General features: G+C 41.5%; 1 protein-coding gene across 3 annotated transcripts in view; it reads left to right on the forward strand.

Annotated features, from left to right (window-relative positions):
• The window catches only part of Grid1 (glutamate ionotropic receptor delta type subunit 1), a 727,989-nt gene that overhangs the window by 691,324 nt on the left and 16,139 nt on the right, over positions 1–20,526 (forward strand). For all 3 annotated transcript variants that reach the window (XM_052733985.1, XM_052733986.1, XM_052733987.1), the window contains one exon: positions 18,478–18,644. In XM_052733985.1, coding sequence (XP_052589945.1) covers positions 18,478–18,644 — 167 coding nt within the window. The remainder of the gene's footprint in view (positions 1–18,477; positions 18,645–20,526) is intronic.

The following is a 20,526-nucleotide window of genomic DNA, read 5'->3' on the forward strand; positions in this document are numbered from 1 at the left end:
CTCTTTTCACCACCCTGTATTTTATTAATATCACCATCAACACTAATATATCTCAGAAGAAACAGCAATTCTGCCTATACAATGGGTAAGTTTATTAAAGAGTTGAGAATTTTTTACTCTCCAATATCATAGTGGTATTAAGATTTACTGTGGGCCCTATATTTTAAAATTGGAGAGAGAGGGGGGCAGGGAGTGAGGGGAGAGAGAGAGAAGAGAGAGACAGAGAAACAGAGAGTGAGTAAATATGAAGGATAGTGAGAGATACTCAAGTTAGGAGAGGCAACAGGAACAGCAGGTTTCCTTGTAACAGAATAACTGCATATGTCTCACAACTGTAGAATCCTTACAAGGCTAAGGACTTGGACCTACTCCATGATGTCCAGGTTCCATATCTCAGTTACATGGGGAAATAATGAAAAGAATTTTCTAGGCAGTGTACAAATGCCACATCCCTGATGCATACAGGACCTCCATCAGGATGGTACAGGCTTTAACCATGCATCCTAGCCAGATAAACAGTCAACTCTGGTAAATTTCCAGCATTCCTCCTCTTGGCAAAGCTCTGGTCCTTCTGGGTAGAGTGTGGACCTTGTTCTGCTGTTCAGAATGGAAGTCTCTTTGGATCTTTATAGTCAATTGTGACCTATTGTACAGCTCTTCAGTGTGCTTAAAGGGTACAGTGCAAGCTATGTCAATCAAGGCTGACATTTTAGCAAAGGCCATAAAGGAATTGTTAGCTGCAAGTGGGTTAGAGGATAAGGCTCTTGAACCTAAACCCCAGGTATGGTCACCCCAGCTACTGATTGTACTTTGTAAAATCAATTGGGAGCACATAGAGTTTTATTGCTTCTCTCCTTACAGCATCATCTGAGTTGCCAGTTCCTGAAAACCTATGTGGCTGGAGAAACATTAAGAGGTGGTTTCTTCTGGTGGACAAACTACTCTGGCCTCAGGGTATTGTTCTCAGGTCTCATTTGAAATTTATACCTCAATGAAGTCAAATGCTCAGTTACACAAGTAGCGTGATGTAATGGAGAGACTATGATAATTGAATCAATAACAGCGAGGTTTGGGATTTGCATCTATCTTTTGCAGGTTATTAGATCTTGGGCAGGTTAATGAACTCTTGGACAAAAAATGAATAACTTGTCTTCCTAGAATTATTATGGAGATTATAGGTGGTGTGGAGGGCATGTGAGAACTTGTTGAAATGTCACTTCTTGGGCTCTGAGCCATGTCTGACGCATCAGAGATTGGGAGTGAGGCAGGGTGGAGAGCAATCTCTGTTTTACCAGGTGATTCTCATGGCCTCTCATTTTTGAGTATATATGTTTGAAAATGAAATGGTAGTATATTATGATTGTTGCATTAATATTTAATTTATTGTTGAATTTTTGAGAATGGTTCTTAGAAGTTTAGCATGTCCATTGGTGCTGTCATTGTAGGTTGAACTCTGGGAAAGACTTAAGCATAAAGCAGAGTGAAGGATACTTCTGGAGGGGCAGATGGGATATGGCCAGACCACTCTATCAAGACCCTAAGCTTCTCAGGTCCATCTGACACCAACTGTATGCTAGATGCCATGCTAGTCAAATGGGCATGATATGCATTGGCCAGGAATTTCTCTCTCCTCTCATGTGTGAATTATACATATATGTATATGTGCATGAAGCATGGAATATCTTTACAGTTCCATCACACTACTTTATGAGGTATTTGCATGTGAGTTTACCATCTACATTTTCTGTGTTTATGTATTGTTATTTTTTAATTCTCTCATACATTACATCCTGACCACAGTTTCCCTTCCCTCCACGCCTCCTATCTGCCCCCCATGCACCTCCCTTTTCCTCTAGAGCCATTTCATTTCTGCAGGATAATAGTGTTTACTTTGAATTTCTTTATATTTATTCTTTGAAAATTACAAGCATGTATACAATTCATTTTTTAAATTGTTCTTTTATTTTTGATATCATAATTATATCATTTTCTTCTTCCCTTTCCTCCCTCTCATATATCCCTCTTTGCTCTCTTTTAAGTTAATTTTGTCGGAGGTTCATCATATCTTCAGCAGTAGGGACTTCCCTTTATTTCTGGAGGGCAACCAAAGGCCTTTGCAATAGCTTGTAATGTGGAGTCTCTTGGTCAGTGCTGACCAATAACTCAGAAGAGGGCTTCTCATGCCTGGTGTTGGGGTTTTGTTAGATAGTCATTGGTTCTTCTCAGCCCACATGAGAAAATATCATTTAATCTACATGTTCACATTTATACATGGATTTATGTGAATTATGTGTTTATTTTAGGTAAATAGTTAATAGTATTATTGCTTATGACTTTTTAAGACATCCTTATTGTGATTTTACTCTCTTCTCTCCTTCTGTATTTATCTTCCTCTTACTTTTCTAATTAGAGTTCCCCCACCTCTATTTTTCCCATTTCCCAAGCAGATCACTTGGTACCCTGCTACCCCCTCTCTATTGCTCCCCACATACCCCCACAGCTGTGGTCATAATTTACTTTCCTAGTTTCTGCAGATTCTCCATGATATGTCCTCACATCTGAAGATTTGGAGCTAGGAGCCTCCAATAAGAGAAAACATGCCCCCATTGAGCTTTTTGGGTCGGGGTTACCACACTCAATATGATTTTTATTTTCTTTATAGCTGAATAGCATTCTATAGTGTATAGATACACCACATTTTCCTTATCCATTTGTCAGCTGAAAGACACTTAGGTTGTTTCCTTTTCCTAGTTCTTGTTAATAGAGCAGCAATGAACATGGCCAAGCAAGCACCTGTGGAGTAGGATGGCAAGTCCGTTCGGCAGATGTTAAGGGGTGGTATAGCTGGGTCATATGGTAGATATTTTTTTAGCTTTTTGAGAATTCCTCATGCTGATTTCCATGGTGGCTGCGACATTTTGCAATTCCACCAACAGTGAATCAAAATTCTCTCTTCCCCTTTAGCATTTACTGTTGGTTGTTTGGTTGATCTTTGCTATTCTGACTGGGGTAAGATAAAATTTCAAAGTTGTTTTGATTTGCATTTCTATAATTGCTAGGGATGTTGAACATTTTTTATAAGCTATTTCTTAGCCATTTTTTTCTTCTTTTGAGAACTTTCTGTTCAGGTCTCATCTTAGTTTTTTATTTATTTTTATTTGTTTTTTTAAATTGTTTGTATATTCTGGATCTCAATCCTCTGTCAGATGTATAACTGGTAAGGAAGTTATAACTCTTCCATTCTGTGGGCTTCCTCTTTGTCTCACTGATCTGTTTTTAGCTGTGCAGAAGCTTTTTAGTTTTATGAAGACCCACTTGTCAGTTGTTGGCTGTAATTCTTGGGCAGATAGAAGGTCCCATTCTACACCTGTATCATGTAGGGAACTGCTTATGTTTTCTTCTAGCGGTTTCAGCCTTCCAGGTTTCAGGTTTAGACCCTTGGTCCATTTGGATGTTGGTGGGTTTTTTTGTTTGTTTGTTTGTTTTTGTTTTGTTTGTGTGTGTGTGTGTGTGTGTGTGTGTGTGTGTGTGTGTGTGTGTGTGTGCAAAATGTTAGTTATAGTTCTAATTTCATTCTGTCGACATACAGTTTTCCCAGCATCATTGGTTGAAGATGCTTCATTTTTTTAGCTTATGGTTTGGGCATCTTTGTCAGACATAAAATTCTGACATTATGTGTCCTCATGTTTGAGTCTGGTTTTGTGCCAATATCATGTTGTTTTTATTACTATGACTCTGTAATATATCCTCTTAAGACCTGGACTGTTAATCCTTCCAACTTTGTTCTCTTTGCCCAGGATTGTTTTGACTATCTGGGTCTTTTGTAGTTCTATCTGAATGTTAGGATAGGTTTTGTTTTTCTGTTTCTATGAAAAATATAATGGGGATTTTTTTTTTTCTTTTTCGAGACAGGGTTTCTCTGTGTAGCTTTGCACCTTTTCTGGAACTCGCTTTGGAGACCAGGCTGGCCTCGAACTCATAGAGATCCGCCTGGCTCTGCCTCCCAAGTGCTGGGATTAAAGGCGTGCGCCACCACTGCCCGGCATAATGGGGATTTTGATTGGGGTTGATTTGGACCTGTTAGTAGCTTTTGGTAAAATCACTTCCACAATATTAATTCTACTAATCTGTGAGCATGGGATATCTTTCCATTTCCTAGTATCTTTATCTCTTTCTTCAGTGGTTTAAAAAATTCGTTGTAGAGGTCCTCCAATTTGTTGGTTAGGTTTATTCCTAGATATTTTATTTTCCTTGAGACTATTGTTAATGGGAATATGTCAATGATCCCATTCTCTGGATATTTGTTGTTAGTGTGTAGAAAAGCTATTGATTTATGCAAGTTGACTCTGTATCCTGGCACATTGCTGAATTTGTTTATTGTTTCTAGAACTTTTCTGGTCAAAATCCACCAGGCTGTAACCTGTTTTCAGGATGGACAGCTTTTTGCTCCCATTTCACCCTCATTTGTTATGGGTGTCTTTAGGTTGTGGACTTCTTGGTTTAATTTTGGTGGTTTGGCTGAATCTAGAATTTCATTTATTTCTTTTAGGTTTTTCCACTTAATGGAATACAGGTTTTTAAGATATTCCCTCACTATGTTACAGATTTCTTTGGTGTGTGTCATTACTATTAACTATTGATGGGCTTATGTTAATCTGTGCTTTTAAATCCAGTAGTACATTTTTAAATGAAATTGGGTGCACTAAGAGGTTGACATATGTATGTTTAGGGTAGTGATGTCTTCTTGTTTAACTGTTCTCTTGATTAGAATGAAGTGTTTCATACTCATTTCTGATCTTTTAAACATGGGTCATCTCTTCCTTTTCAGTAGTTGGGCCAAAGATCTGTCAATCTTGTTTACCTTCTCAGACCCAGCTCTTACATTTGTTGAATCTTTGAATTTTCTTTGTTGCTATTTCATTGATTTTTCTTTTTGCTTTGAATTTTATTATTTCTTGCCATTGAGTGTGTTTGGATTTGGTTTGTTCTTGCTTTTTCAAAATTTTTAATTGCATCATTTGATCATTTGTGCTTTTTCTGATTTTTTAACTATAGACATTTAGAGCTACGCATTTCCTTCATAAGCCTGCTTTCAATGCTCCCATAGGTCTTGTGTTGTGTTTTCATTTTGATTTAGGAAACTTTTTATTTCTTTCTTGATTTATTCTTTGACAAAGTCATCATTCAGTAGTAAGTTGTTAACTCTCTGAGTTAATGTACTTACTAGAGACTTGTCTGCTGTCAATTGTGAGTTTTATTGCAATGTGGTCAGATAGAATAAAATACAAGTAGTTATTTCATCTCTTTTTATTTGTAAAATTTGCCTTGTGTCCCAGTATGTGGTCTATTCTAGAAAAGCTTCCATTTGCTGCTGAGGAGAGTATGTATTCTCTGGTAGTTGGGTGGAAATAGTCTATAGATATCTGTTAAGTACATTTGATATTGGATGTCAATTAATCCTGATATTCTCTTTATTTTTTGTCCAGATGGACCTGTCTGTTGGAGAGAGTAGGGGAGTGGCATTGCCTGCTATTAATGGGCTAGTGTTAATCTGTACTTTTAAATCCAGTACTTCTTTTTTATGATTGGGGGCAATAGAGTTTGATACATGCTGCTTAGAATAGATAGTAATGTCTATTCCCTTTATTAGAATGAAGTGTCTCTCTAAATCTTTTCTGATTAGTTTTAGTTGAAGTCCATTTTTTAATCAGAGGGATAAAATTCTCATATCAGATAGCAGGACAGTGACACCTACTTGCTACCTGGCCCCATTTCATTGACATATTTTCATCCATCCTTTTACTCTAAGGTGGTTTTCTATTTTTAAAGCTAGGGTATGTTTCATGTAGACAACAGCTAGATGGATTTTGTTTCTTGATCTATTCAGTCAGACCACTTGTATCTTTTGATTGGAGAACTGAGACCATTGGTATTTAAAGTGTGGTATTTAAAGTTATTATAGAAATGCATGTGTTAGTGGCATCATTGTGTTACTGATTTTTGGTACCGTTGTATGTGTTCTCAGTGGTACTTTGTGTTTTAATACTTATGGTTTTGTATTTCTTTCCATAGTCTCTTGGCCATGCTCCTTCCTCACCTCAGCAGAAATACTGCTTCCTGTATTTTCTTTAGGTTTTGTTGGTTGGATATAAATATTTTTAAGGTTTTTTATATTGTGAAAGATTTTTTTCTCCCTCAATTATACTTTTTCTGTGTATATTAGTCTAGGCTAACTATCATGATCTTTTAGGGCTTGAAGTACATTGCTCCAGGCTTCTGACTTTCAATTTTCTATTGAGAGATCAGCAGTTTGTATAGAGAGCATATAGGGGAGGACTGGGCTTAGAGATTGGAAATGGCTTGGGAGGAATGAATTCAGATAGACAAAGGGTTGGTGTATAGGATGTGCTTCCTGGTCCAAGCCTGGAGTATAGGGTAGATCTGGTTGGGTGGAAAGTTGTCTTGTGGGTTGGAGAATAGACAGAGTGGGTCCTGGTGGAAGTTTGGAGATTTGTTGCAATGCAGGCAGGTCAGGTGTGGCCAGCCTAGACCTGGACATTGGATGTGGTATCCAAGCTGGATCCAATGTGTTGGAGATGATGCGTGGAGGATGATTGGGTCAGGCGGACTCACTGGGCTCAGCCCTGGAGAAGGATGTCCCTGACCTGAAGGATGGAGAGGTTGGATGTAGTATGAGAAGGGCCTGTGTGTTGGTAGCGGGTAAGGTGGCACACATTTTCATTTGATAACCTGATTTTGTTTTTGTTTTTTTCTGGGAGCAGTCGTGTTCACTAATGTGGGGGTAATTGTGTTCATACTCATCTAAAAATTATATTATTTTTATAAGCTATTTTACATCTAGGAAAACCCATTTAATCTTATTTTTAAATCACTCTTAATTTTTCCCACGGAATATCTCAGATTAGATTATTATTCATCATGGAGTTTGGACAGTTTAAAATGTTGACAGATCATTGGAAATCAATGTGTCTTCCTGCCCTGCTGAGAAACTTGCTTAGGCCCCACCCCCAGCTTCGCTGACAGTGTACAATTTTAGATTTTAGGAAAGGAGCCATAGGTTCTTCTATGTTAAGGGGTTTCTTTTACCTTTGTACCGGTCTTGCATCTTCTCTTGGAAAAGTGATGAACCTTTCCCTGGTTTATGAAAAAACTGCCTCAAGAGAAATAAAAGGGAATCCACCCTAAAATCAAGTTTGGGGAACAGGTATTCCTAATAGAATCTTGGTCGGAATCTAACAATGGGAGTAAAGCAAACATCAGCACACAGCCAACTAACTGAAGGGATTCCAAGCAGCTCTCTGAGGCTCCTAGTGTTCAAATTTTTGACAGTGATGACAGGAAGACCACCCTCAGGGCAAATCCTGGGAGAAATCCAATCTCTGACAGCAGTAGGTTCTCTGACTTTTAGGAACAATTCTTTCTAAGCTCAACTTTCTTGGTGGAAAATGGACAGTTTGTATCATGGGATTTTATCCTAACCTTGTAATAAGAGAATGAATGGGAGAGAACTAAGCAAAGACTGTTCCGGGAATAAGATGCCCGGTGTGATTTTCCTTTAAAGTTTCTTTCAGTTCCATTGATCTCTCTAACCTGTGATCTTTCTTTCTTTACTTAGTGCCCCAAGTACAAGGATGCAATGTTCCCCCTCTTTCTATGTCTTCTTAAAGAAAGACCACAAATTGATTGGTTGATTGATTGGTTGATTGGTATAGTTAAATCTCCTAAGTTCTCCATCAGTGCTGATGCTGCGGGCCTCCAGAAGATACTTTGAGAACCACTGTCTATAACATGGACTTGGAGGATGCTGAAGCTGAAGAAGACCTTACAGGCCACTTGGGCTTCAGCATTTCATAAATTGGTAATGAGTCAGTAGTTGGGTTGAGACTGTAGCCCAGTCTAACAGTCTTTCTAATTTACCAGGCTGATGATGGAGGACAATTTCAAGTGTTGTTTATCCCAAGACAATTGTGTTTTAATCAAGACCCAAGCTTAATGCTATGATATTGGTAACAATTATCATAATCGTGAGGATATTGTGTTAATATTCAATCCAGTTCCTTTAGTGCATCAGGCACTTTTTGTGTTGATTTTACCTATAACAGGTATGGGAGGGGACTGTCCTGTCCTGTGCTGTCCTTGCCCTCCACGTGAGAACACTAACTCTGAGAGTTCACATGGCTAGCCGAAGGACTAAAGTAAGGTGTTGCCAGCGGTGTCCAAATCCTTTCACCAACACCTACACTGTGTTTTTTAAGGAAGAATCAAAGATCCTAGAAAGAAAATTATAGGCTCCAAAAGAGATCATTTAATAGAAAAGGCAACACTGTCCTTCATCAAATGCACAGTCACCTGTTCCTCTTGATCATGTGTACTCCTTAATGTAGTTGGTGTTAATCAGGATGCATGGATACCAGCACAGGAAGGGCAGTCATAGCAGAAATCCTACCCCCTGACCTGCAGGCACTCATTTCCATGGCTGTAGTGCTGGGACGGGTCCACTCATTCTGTTCTGTGCAATCACAGAACAGAAGGGCAGGCTCAATCTGACCACCAAGACACAATTGCAGGTGGCCTCTTGCTTGTATTCATGGCCATACACCAAGAATATCTCCTGCATTACTGCCCTTTGGTTGTGAGGCCTCTTTGCCCAGTTCCATCCTGTTCACTGTGGTATGAAGACAGGACAAGCTGAATGGACCTTCTGGATGCTTCCAGACAACAGCTTTTATGGCAGATGTGTGGAGCCCAGCAGTGATCTCCCTCCCTCCCACTGAGGCTATTCTAGGCTTTCCCTTCTGCTGGCCCTGGGTCTGAGTCAGATAAAGGTCTTTGTCCTGTGCTCCTTAGATAGCATGCTCTTAGATACCTGCTGATTCTGTAGTTGGGCTTTGTGAACAGTCTCGCATCATCATATGTTTGCATGTCATTTGAGATTACTTCTTTCTTATTCTGAAAGACCAGAAAGAAAGGTTCCTTGTAGCTGGAGTTTTTCTGGTCCTGCCTGGCTCACAGTCAGGACAAATCTCTCTCACCTGCCAGTCCCACAGCCGCTCAGACCCAAGCAAGTAAACACACAGAGACTTATATTGCTTACAAACTGTATGGCTGTGGCAGTCTTCTTGTTATCTAGTTCTTCTATCTTAAAGTAACCCATTTCTATTAATCTATAAGTTGCCACATGGCTCATGGCCTTCCGGTACCTTACATCTTGATTGTCATGGTGGCTGGCAGTGTCTCTCTGCCTCAGCCTTCCACTTCCCAGAATGCTCTTCTCTGCTTGTCCCGCCTATACTTCCTGCCTGGCTACTGGCCAATCAGTGTTTTATTTATTAACCAATCACAGCAACACATTTGACATACAGAACATCCCACAGCAGCTCCTTATTTCCAGAAGAAAGAGAATGTCCCTGAACCTCTTGTGACCCTCCAGATGCTTGGCTACTCAAATCCTCTCTGCTACCTCCATGGGAGTTTTGATGCTCATAATCTCACTTCTTTTCTTCTTTCTCATACACACGAATTCATATTTACACATACAAACATATGCACAGTTACATCTCTGTACACATCATTTGCACACCCACACAATTCTTACTTGCATGTGTACTTATACACCTTTACACATTCAAGTAACTCATACACATCCACACACGAGTCACACATATACCTGCTAGGGTTTTTTCAGCAATCAGAGGGCCAAGGAATGCCACAAAGTCACACCTTGCAACAGACTTGCTCAGAGAGATTTGCTGGGGGAGGGAGAGTGCAAAGGGCCGCCTCTGAGTGGGGACAAGGGGTGGGGGGCATGATGTCACAGGCTTTATAAAAGGTACCAGACTTATGGCAATAGTGGAACTGTGTTGCATTTGGTGGCTGGTGATGATGTGACTGTTGGCACTGAGTCACTGAAGGTGGGTTGGAGGAGCATCTGGCTCTGGAATGTGGCTGGTTCTCAGTTTACCAACAGTACCCATACACATTCATATACACAGGCATTTCCACACTTATGAAAACATACATAGTCACCTTTTCCCCACATTTACACACTTAAGAAATGCTCACAATGCACTCACATAGATACACATTCTAACACATATTCTTACATGTACACATACCCATACATACATTCCCATATACATGTAATATATACATTCCCATATACACTGTCATACATTCCCCCTCACTAAAACATGTATACACACAATTCTCACACATTATCACACATGTGCACACATGTTCTAGACACACACACACACATATACACAATCACAGAATGTGTGTTGCTGAATTGGTGAGGGTGGTAGATATCTGATAGGTTGAGATTAGGAAGAAAGGTTTTTTAAGACCCAGCTGACAGATTTGTGTCCTGACTCCTGCTAGGAATTAATGGAAGGAAAAGGAAGCAGAGCAGGCATTGAGCCCTTATTCTGTTCCAGGCACAGTATTCTGCACTCTGGACTGTAACATGATGGCGAGTCTCTTAAAAAGCAATCAGCTGGAGAATGTAGGTTCACTTCAGAGCTGGAGGCAACAGGAAGGCCCTCCTCTCCCACTCTGCTCTTTTCACTGCCTAGAGCTCAAGATATAAGACTGAATTTCTAAAAATTACCCTCTTAGACATCTGCAATCACAAAAGAAAGGCTCGTGGCACTGCAGACACATGGACAACAGGAAAAAAATGTTAAATATTCTCCTATAATGGCATGACCCAAGGATGGCCATTGTTAGGATTTGGTACTTGATTTGACTCTTCATAAATATGAACCTTTGATATAATCGCTAAAAAGAGATGTCATCCATTGTAACAACCTGTTTTTCACTAAGTGTTCTAATATTAGTTGTAACTTATTTAGCAAAGCCCTAAGCATATCATGTATATTGAAGTATTTAATTCTCATCAGAACTCTGTCCATTTTCTATCCAGTGGAACCAAGGCCCAGGGGTGTTAATCAACTTTATCTGTACTCACACAGCTGGCAAGCAATGCACCTGGGATTCAAATCCACACATTGAGACTCTGAAGCTCAGGCTAATTCGTTACCTAGGGCTCCATCTTTTATATTTACTTTTTATTTTTTTGCCCTGTACACTCTCTCAGCAATCAGTGCTCTTTAAAAGCACTATATTAAAAGAAAGATAATATTTCATCATTTAATGCTACCATTTACCTACCTGATTTTCAAACATTGGGTGTTCAGCTTCTAGTTTCTCGTTCATTTAACATGTTGCTTTGATTTTTTTTTTTTGTACAAACATCCATTCAGCATCCAAGTAATTCTATAGAATAAACCCCAAAGGAGTGACTGCTGCATATGCAGATTTGAAAAGCATACAATTCTTCTCACCAAATCGCCATTCCAGAAATATCATGCCAGCCCACGCTCCTATCAGCAAGCTGTAAAATTGTCCTTTTCTCTGCAGACGGTCTTTGGGTTTTCCTGGTTCCTCTTGTGATTTGGCACAGTGTGTAATGTAGGTATAGCGGCAGCTAGGGTTCAGGCTGTGCTTTGCAGTGCATTTCCATTGTATGAATATGACTGTTAAGAGCTAAATCTTTAGATACTCAACAGGCCAAGCTCTGCCTAAAGAGAGATGCCAGGAAAGACAGGGGGCATGTTCCATGGATCGCTAATGCAAATGGAGATGTATCAACTGTCCAAAGAATCCCTGGGAATGGCACCTACCAGTGTCCTTCCTTCCTCTGGAATGGCATAAGTTCCATGAAGCATCTTTGTCTGCAAAGCTGAAGAAAAACATGCATAGTCATCCACATGTGGACTGTAATCAGCATCCTTCCCCCAGGGAAATGGTCCAAGGACATAGACCTGGGGAATCTTTTCCACAGTTTTCCTTTCGTGAGCTCAAGCAGAGCAGAGAAAGCACAAGTGTCTTTGAAGATTGCTGGAACCCATGTTGGCCTGGCTCCATGTTTTATTAGTTAGGGATAAGACACTTTCTTTTCCAGAGACCTGGTCATTTCATCTATAAAAGGAGAATGAGACTCTGCTCTTGAGAATAATTCTATGGCTGAAAGATATTTCTAAGTCCTGGTACCTAGTGACTTGTACCTGGTACTACAGATGCCCATCCTTTAACACCTCATTCCATTGGCATTTGTAAATGATGTTGGCAGTACCAGCATTCTGGCTTGTTTGGGAGAGCATCGAGGTTGCTCTCTTCCCTTCTCTAAGCATTTAGGATGGAATAGAAGAACACAATGAGATTCTTATCTCAAAGGCTGATGGCTGACTCCAAAGTTTGCTCTCTGTGTGAGCTCCAGGAAGGATGGAAGCAATGGAGCAATACATGGCAATGCAATCTCATGTTATTCCCAGGGTGGAACAGGGGCCAGCAAGCCAATCACCATGCTGCAGCTCACTCGTGGCTGTGTCTATGATGCCTGACCTTCCTGAACAATATAGGCTGATCACGTTATGAGAAATGTTAGGAAGTATCTGTAAAGGGCCGGGCCAGGCAACCTCTTGTCTCTGTTCCCAGTTTTAGCCTTTGGACTTTCAGGCAGTTTGAGAAGGGAGTGGACCTCAGAGAGGGAGCTGGATTCTATTTCCTAAGATAGTTCACAGGAGATAAAACCAGTGAGTCTGTCACTTGCCATTGTTTTGTATTCTGATAAAGGAGTCCTACATGCCCTTGACTTTATTGACCTTATTGATTTCCAGAGATATTCTGCTTCCTCTCCCTAACATCCTCACATATGTATTTTTCATGCTTGTGTTATTTATTGTTATTTTGTCCTAATTAATTAATTAATTAGTGAATCAAGTTTGTATATTGGGAAGGAGAAGAAAAAATATCAAGCAAAATATTTAGAAGCAGGCTAAGATTTGAGGAAAATATTCCCAAGATTTTCAGGGTTGTGCATATAGTTTTTTTTTAGTCTTTGAAGTTAGTGTGTGTTGCATTGATCTCGTATTCATGAACCATCATTTATTAAATTATTTCCCTGACATTGAATAGTTAAAATATTCACATGTTAGTTTTAGTGTCAGTTCTGAATATTGAGTTACTTTTTGTGTTAAATTCCAATTTGCCAGGATTAAAGATACAATAACTTTAAATGTACACATTATATGATGCTGCATTACTTTCCAAAGTGCTATCATTTTCTGGTGCTAGTAACCATGAAAGATAATCCAATTTTGAAATAATTTCACTGATAATGGTCACTATTAATTAAAAGTCATACTGTAGAGGCAGTCACATTATATTTCAAGGTAATATTAGCTTTGCCATCTTGCCTTTTTAAAAATAATCTAAAAATCCCTTCTATAGCATTTTTAAAAAGCTTGTGGACTTGTGTCCCAGGACCCTAGAGCTAATCTTAAGGTGCTTTCCAGGGTCATGAGAAACTGGAGAGCTGGCTGTGTATGTCTGTCTAAGCTTTACATAGAGACAAGGGCTAGAAGAACATCAGAGTGCACTGACCACCTTGTCTGCCCCCCAGCTTTTCAGTAGCTGAATGTTACGTGTAACTGAGTGATTAGAAAATCAGAGTACATTTGATATAAAGGTGATTCAACCCAGAGAAAGGGTGAAATAAGTTTTTGGATTGCTTTTGTTTTAATAGTAGAACAAAAGGCTGCAGTATCACTTTACTCTTTAAGGCATTATGAAATACTGTCAACACTCTATTTCTAAGCCACTTACAAGCCTGTCTCTCATTGCTCTCAGACACTGCCTTCCCTAACTTCCACAGCCTCCTAGGAAGTAGGAAAAGGACCATACTGAGAGACCCAGGCAGAAGGAAGTAAAAACAGGAAGTGGTAAAAATAGTGAGTTCAAAGATCTGTTGGGACGTTTAGGGTAGGGACTCTGAGATGCTGCAGGGAGGTGGCTTGGTTCGTCTTCTATGTGAATGTTGCACAGTTGAAAAAACGCAAAATTCCTATTTCCATTGTCTTCTCAAGAGTCTAAAACCATCTCTTGTTGAAAGAAGTCACTGTAAATAAGTAATTGGCGCTGTATCCTAGTGTGAGAGCTTTCTGAAATTGAGCTTCAGGCATGGAGAATGGAGGAAGAGTGTAGGCACACTGTCCCAAAGAAGCCAGAGACTGGACAAGACACTGAGGCCGGGGAATGGGCAGGGGCGGGGGAGAGCTGAATCAGAGCAGAGTGGAAAGAAGCACACTGGCTTGGTGTATGAGTTACTTCCACGCTGCTGTGACCATAGTATCTGATACAAGCAACTTAAGGGAGGGACGCTATTTGAGCTCTCAGTTTCAGAGATTTTGGGTCAGTGAGCTGGGAAAGAATGACAGAGTGCCTCAGCCCATTGATAGAGGCATGTGGTGGTGGCCATTCACATCATAGTGGGCCACAAGGAAGACAAGGCAGACACCAGGGCCCGGGTAAAGGCTTCCTGCTGGTAACTTTTGCACCCATCAGGATCCTACCTTCCAACAGCACCACTAGGTAGGAAATGGATGTCTAAAGCACGCGCCCAGGGGGACATTTTACATTCAAACCAAACACTCAAAAAAAGAAAAATGGTTATCACAGGGGGTGGGAGGTGAGGGTGGGGGAGGGGGCAGGAAAAGGAGAAGAGTCTTGGATCTTCTGGGGTTCAGAAACTTGAAATATTAGGTATCCCCCATATGATCAAGTCAACCTTGTGTACAAGCAACATCAAATAAGGAGGTAGATTCATGATTATTGGAATGTGTATAGAAAATTTATTTTGACCTACAGTAACTACATCCTGGTTTTTTTAAGTGAAAGGTGGAAATCATTCTACAAAAGATCAAGAATGGGGTTTGCATGCAGGTTACAGAGCTGTGATTTGTATGAATCATACAAATAAAAGGCATTTGTATGAATGTCTTGACATATATGTATACATTTGTATGCATATGCATATGTATATGTGTGTGTGGCAGCTAGAGTTTATTACCAGGCATCTTTTTTAATTGCTCTCCATCTTATTTTTTAAAAGACTCTTGTTCACTGAGACCTGGAGCTCACCAATGGGGCTAGACAGGCTGGCCAGCAAGGCATGGGGAACCTCTGGTCTCTATTTCCCTAGCACTGGGATTACAGGTACATGGAGTTGTACCCAGCACTTTACATGAGTGCTGGGGATCTAAACTCAGGTCCTCATGTTTTCACAACAAACATTTCTGTAGCTAGAGTTTTCCTGCCTTGCCCACAGTCAGGACAAATCTCTGTTACCCGCCAGTCCCACAGCTGTTCAGACCCAACCAAGTAAACACAGAGACTTATATTGGTTACAAACTGTATAGCCGTGGCAGGCTTCTTGCTAACTGTTCTTATAGCTTAAATTAATCCATTTCCATAAATCTATACCTTGCCATGTGGCTCGTAGCTTACTGGCGTCTTCACATGCTGCTTGTCATGGTGGCGGCTGGCAGTGACTCCCCTCACCTTCCTGTTCTCTCAATTCTCCTCTCTGTTAGTCCCACCTATACTTCCTGCCTGGCCACTGGCCAATCAGTGTTTTATTTATTGACCAATCAGAGCATTTGACATACAGACCATCCCACAGCACATTTCACTGGTTGATCCATCTCTCTAGCCATTGTGCCTTCTTTCAGTTACTTCTGAAATGTCCACATTGCACAGTCACATTGAAGATGGCTTGTGTCTTGATGATACACCAGGAAGATTATAGAGATATCTGCAAGGTCCAAAAAATTATCCTAAGGGGAAATGTTGGTGCTATGTTTTACTTAGCATAAGGCTGAGAGAGTGGGCCATAGAGTTCTGGGGGTACTGAGGAACAAAATGGGATTTTTTTTAGGTAATATGTTATACAGAGAGATCCAGAATCTGGCCTGCCCTTTTGCAGTTGGGTCCTGTTACAACATGTGTCCTATTACATTTTACTAGTCCCCATGCTATGGCGCTGTCATATAGATTAGGGATCTAGCTACATGCTTCCTCAAGCAATCAGGAAAGACCCTGGTTAATTTAGTCAATGTTTACAAATGGGGCCATTGAGTCTCTGGGATCACTCATCTGCTCAAGAAGGGAACTTCTCACTTGTGGAGAAAAGCCTTAGTGTGGAACATGGAGTGGAGGCAGGGGTATTGCCAGCATGTTTTTCAGATGCTGTGTCCTACCAAGCTTAGTCCACATTATGACTGTAAATGCAGGCTTTCCCCATGTGGCTGTGCTTGCCTGTCTGTGAGTCTACACACTGCATGCTCATGGACTTGTGGCTTGAAGGACTCCAGATGCCCCCTCTGAATGCCTACAGGGCCTTTTCTAGAGTCAGTTTCCAGTTGGCCTGAGCCAGCTTATTTCTCTTTTTTTTCTTCTTGAAACATCACTTGAGAGGTAGAAAGGAAGCTGATCTTAATTCTTCCTTCAACATGACATGCCCTTTTGAAATCGTACAAATAGCCGTGTCTGATTGTCATGTTGAATTGCGAGCATGGTTGTGAAATGCTCCCGAGTCTGACTGAAGCCAAATATTAGGTCATAAGTCAACATTTTGTGGATAAGCTTGGTACTAAGAAGTTGAAAATTTATATCTTTTCGTGGAAAAACTTGTTTGCCAGCAGGAAAAAAATTGCAATGACTGTTATCTTCCTATGTAGAGGAAGAGAGATGTGTGTAATTTTGCAGCCTGGGTCAAAGTCTTTTAAGAGTTCTGGGATTGGATTGGCCAAGAAATGAGGCTTTGGTGTAATATTTGAATTGCTTCCCCAGGTAAAAGGCAATAGGTGGTATAGGTGTGTGTCATGTCTTACAAGGTTTTGTGAAAGGCTGCAAGAAGCCAGTTCCTGATACAGGAGGTCACATACTACCTGTAAATATTTGTGATGGAAAAAAATCTGATGGGGAAATAAGACATCTTGGGTTATGGGCATTTAGGGTCTTGAAAAAGGAAAAAATCCCACTGGGTGTGCTGTTATATGCTTGTAATCCCACTACTGTGGAGGTTGAGGCAGGATAATCATGGGTTCAAGACCAACCTGAGCTATATAATAAGGTCCTTTCTCAATGCCTAATCTCCCCCTCCCAAAAGAAAAAGAAAAATCCAAAGAAGTAAACGCCTGACTTTTGCCTGAGCATCCATATACTTCTTGGAGAATCTTAGGGGAAATGAAAAGCCAACAAAAGCAGGAACTGGAACAATGCCCTTGGCAGTGCCAAGAAGCCTATGGCTTGCCAGCTTGGGTTAGATTTGTTTGTGGTGCTTCAGCCCTATTACCAATCCTCTACCTATGCTCTGCAGCATCGAGTGTGAGCCATAGTTGGGGGGACAACAGGGTGAGAAGCATCTGTGTGCTCAACAGAGAATGGAAACCAGGCACTTTGACACCTTGGGAATGTTATGCAGTATTTTAAGAAAGCCAAGTGACAATGTCTCCTTTGAAGAAGAAAAGCTGTTCACATTCTTCCTGAGTGCCCAAATTCTAGTCAAAGTTAGAACCATGGCTCAAGATAGAAATGTTTGCTGAGGAAGGGTTTGGGGGGCAGGACTACAGCTGGGAACGCAGATAGATTCCCCAATGGAAGAATCTGCAAAACTGCCACACTGTATGGAAGTACTGATGCTAGAAACCTGTGTATGAATGACACATGGGCACGCGCACACGCACACACACACACACACACACACACACACAGCACAGACACATGTATGTGGGCATGCTGGGCACAGTTTTCCATGCCTATAATACCAGCGCTCTGGAATCGACAGCAGGAGAATCAAATTTAAAGCCAGCCTAGGCAGCATAGCAAGATCCTGTTTCAACTGCCCTCCTCCCCTGCCAACAAAAACATGAAAGGCATGTATGTGTTTGCATTGTGTATGAATGCATGTATTTGTGCATATGTTTCTCCCCATGTAAATGCAGTTAAAGGCAAGGGGCGGAAGCATTGCATGTTACTGTAACCTGTCCTTAATGGGTTCTTACCATGCACAGCAGACTCTAACATGTTCTTTTGCTTGCTATTCCCTCATGTCCACCCAGGGGCACTGAACCCATACTCATGTTCATGTTTAAGCAGGGCTTAGCAGTTAGGCTCTTAATAAAAGTCAATGGACAAAAGTTATCACAGTCCCCCCAACATTTGTATTCTCCAGGGAAGAGATTCTTCCCCACCCCCGGGGTGCTATCATGTGTCCTGTACAGTTCTGCTCTGAAAATCTTAGTTCCCTGAATGTTACTTTTTATACTCCCGAGGGGCAGGTGTTAGAGTGTGAGAAATGGGTCGATGTCTCTGTGACCCACCTCAGGCTCTTCTGCTTCACCTGCTCTATGAACTGTAGTTGGATCTACTACGATGAATGGTATAGACTGGGGTTACATTTGCAAGTCAGAGAATGCTAGGAGAATTTGTTGTGCAGTCTGAGTGGGACCACTTAGAGGAGCCCCTCACACTCAACCGTTGAGATGTCACACTGCTTGAAACTTTTGTCACCAAATCGCCATACTTGACTTCATGGTGATTTGGGTCTTTCAGGCCAAGAAGGGGAACTACGCCTTTCTGTGGGACGTGGCCGTGGTGGAGTATGCAGCCCTGACAGATGACGACTGCTCGGTGACTGTCATCGGCAACAGCATCAGCAGCAAGGGCTACGGGATTGCCCTGCAGCACGGCAGCCCCTACAGGGACCTCTTCTCCCAGAGGTAGGCACGGTCGTCAACACAATTGGAGCAGCCTTGGGACCTTGGCAGCTGGAATAGAAGGATAACCTCTTCTCATGACACAAGAGCCAGAATAATGCATTTATTCCTCACATCTTCCTAAGTACTACCAGGGTACCAATATGTTTTCTTCTACACCTCCTCCTGGGCCTGGCATGGGTACTGGGGTGAAAAGAGGAAGTTCATGATTCTTTTCCAGGAAGGCAGTGGTGTGGGTGGGACTATGATGTGTGTAGGTGATACCAGTGCAGAGTCCAATGGCGTATTGGGAGTGGGAAGGAGGAGAAAAGGGCATCTGATAGGACCCAGAAGGACTTTTCAGAGGCTCATAGGAGTCGTAAGAGTCAGTCAGATAAATGAATAATGAGTAGGATCTGGGGAAGCCCAGCAATCTCTTTTTAAAGTATGTCTTCAAAGTGTGAGTCATCCATGTGGCAATGCAAAGTAATAGAGTGAGAGAAGCAAACTTCTCCATGTGCATCACATGTGAACTGATGGGGCCTGTGGACTTGGATCAAATTTCCAGGCTGAAGGAGCAGCTGCTGTCTGCTGGGGCGAGAGATGAAGCTGGCGCTTTGTTTGACTGGAGGACAGCTTCTCATTTCCTGTATTCCCCACTCTCTCCACATCAAAACATAGGCTTCTGGGTTCCTAGGCCATCTTCTGAGAGTTAATTAATTTTGATTTGTGCTCGTTAATATTAGGGGAACTCAGGAACATTGTGGAGAAAGAGGGGGTGGGGCTAAGTTCAGAAAGTTTTCAGCCTTGGTGCACTCAGTGGATGCCTCCAACAAAAACAAATATAGCATGTCCACTCTGCATTTGTGTTTCTTGTCCCTTGCTAGTGTGAGTTGGTCCCTTGAGCCCGCTCAGCTCTAGACTCTTGGGCATGATGAAGTTCTTAAGTGCTGCTCTCTCGTTTTCCCACACTGGTACTCTGCCATAGTAGTGTCTGTGGTCTGAATGAGCCGGCTTGAAGCAGGGAAGGTAGAACTGAAGGATACAGGTAAATCCAATGGTTGTTTTCTAGTAGCCAGTTTACTGGCAGATGCTCTTGTCTCTAGGGAGGTCTAGCCTTGGACCCTCAGATTGCACATTTCTGTGATGTGGCATTCTGCTGAGTGAAGGAATTAGAATAGCAGTCACTGAGGACATTCTAAGGGAAGGCTCTGCCTTGGCCTATCAAAACCAGCAAGAGGTGGTGGGAACATTGTCGTAAACAAATCCATTCTGTACCCAACTTAGGGATAGCCACTAGTTGTCCCATCAACGCATGAATTCCAGCATCCTCTTATTATCCACTTGAAAAATATCCAGATGGATACAGGAGAATTGTTAGAGACCATCTGGTTTTCATTCTGTGACTCCGGGAGAAAGGGGAGAGTTCTGGACCTTGCTCTTCCAGCTCTCCTGAGTTCCAATGCTGGGCCATGTTACTGTTGGCCTGTCTAGATTTGTCCTACCATCTGTCCTATCCTAGATTTCTAGATTGGATTTTCCTTCCCAGGGTCAACAAGCCTCGACTCTACCAGAGAAGGCTGAGAAGGAGGGTTTGCAGCCCATCTAGTCAGTATTGTGCTTGCAAACCTTGGTGAAGGGGTAGGAGCAGTTAAGGTAAGCGAGGCTTTAGGTTCTCTCCAGAACTTCATCAAGCACACACTCTATACCTCGCTCTGCCCTCTGGAGTGGAGATCTGTGATAAGAGAGGAGGAGGTATTTCTCAGTTGCTCAAATTGAAGGTATGAAGAAAAGTGTGGTTTCTCTTCAGGATTCAGAACACAACAGCATTTCTGAAGTTTATGCATGTTGATTTTCTTAGATGGGAGGTTCAAGGTGATTGCACAGATCATCAACCTGAGAACAT

This window comes from Peromyscus californicus, unplaced genomic scaffold (assembly GCF_007827085.1).
Source record: "Peromyscus californicus insignis strain IS unplaced genomic scaffold, ASM782708v3 Scaffold_12__1_contigs__length_115047231, whole genome shotgun sequence".
NCBI lineage: Eukaryota > Metazoa > Chordata > Mammalia > Rodentia > Cricetidae > Peromyscus > Peromyscus californicus.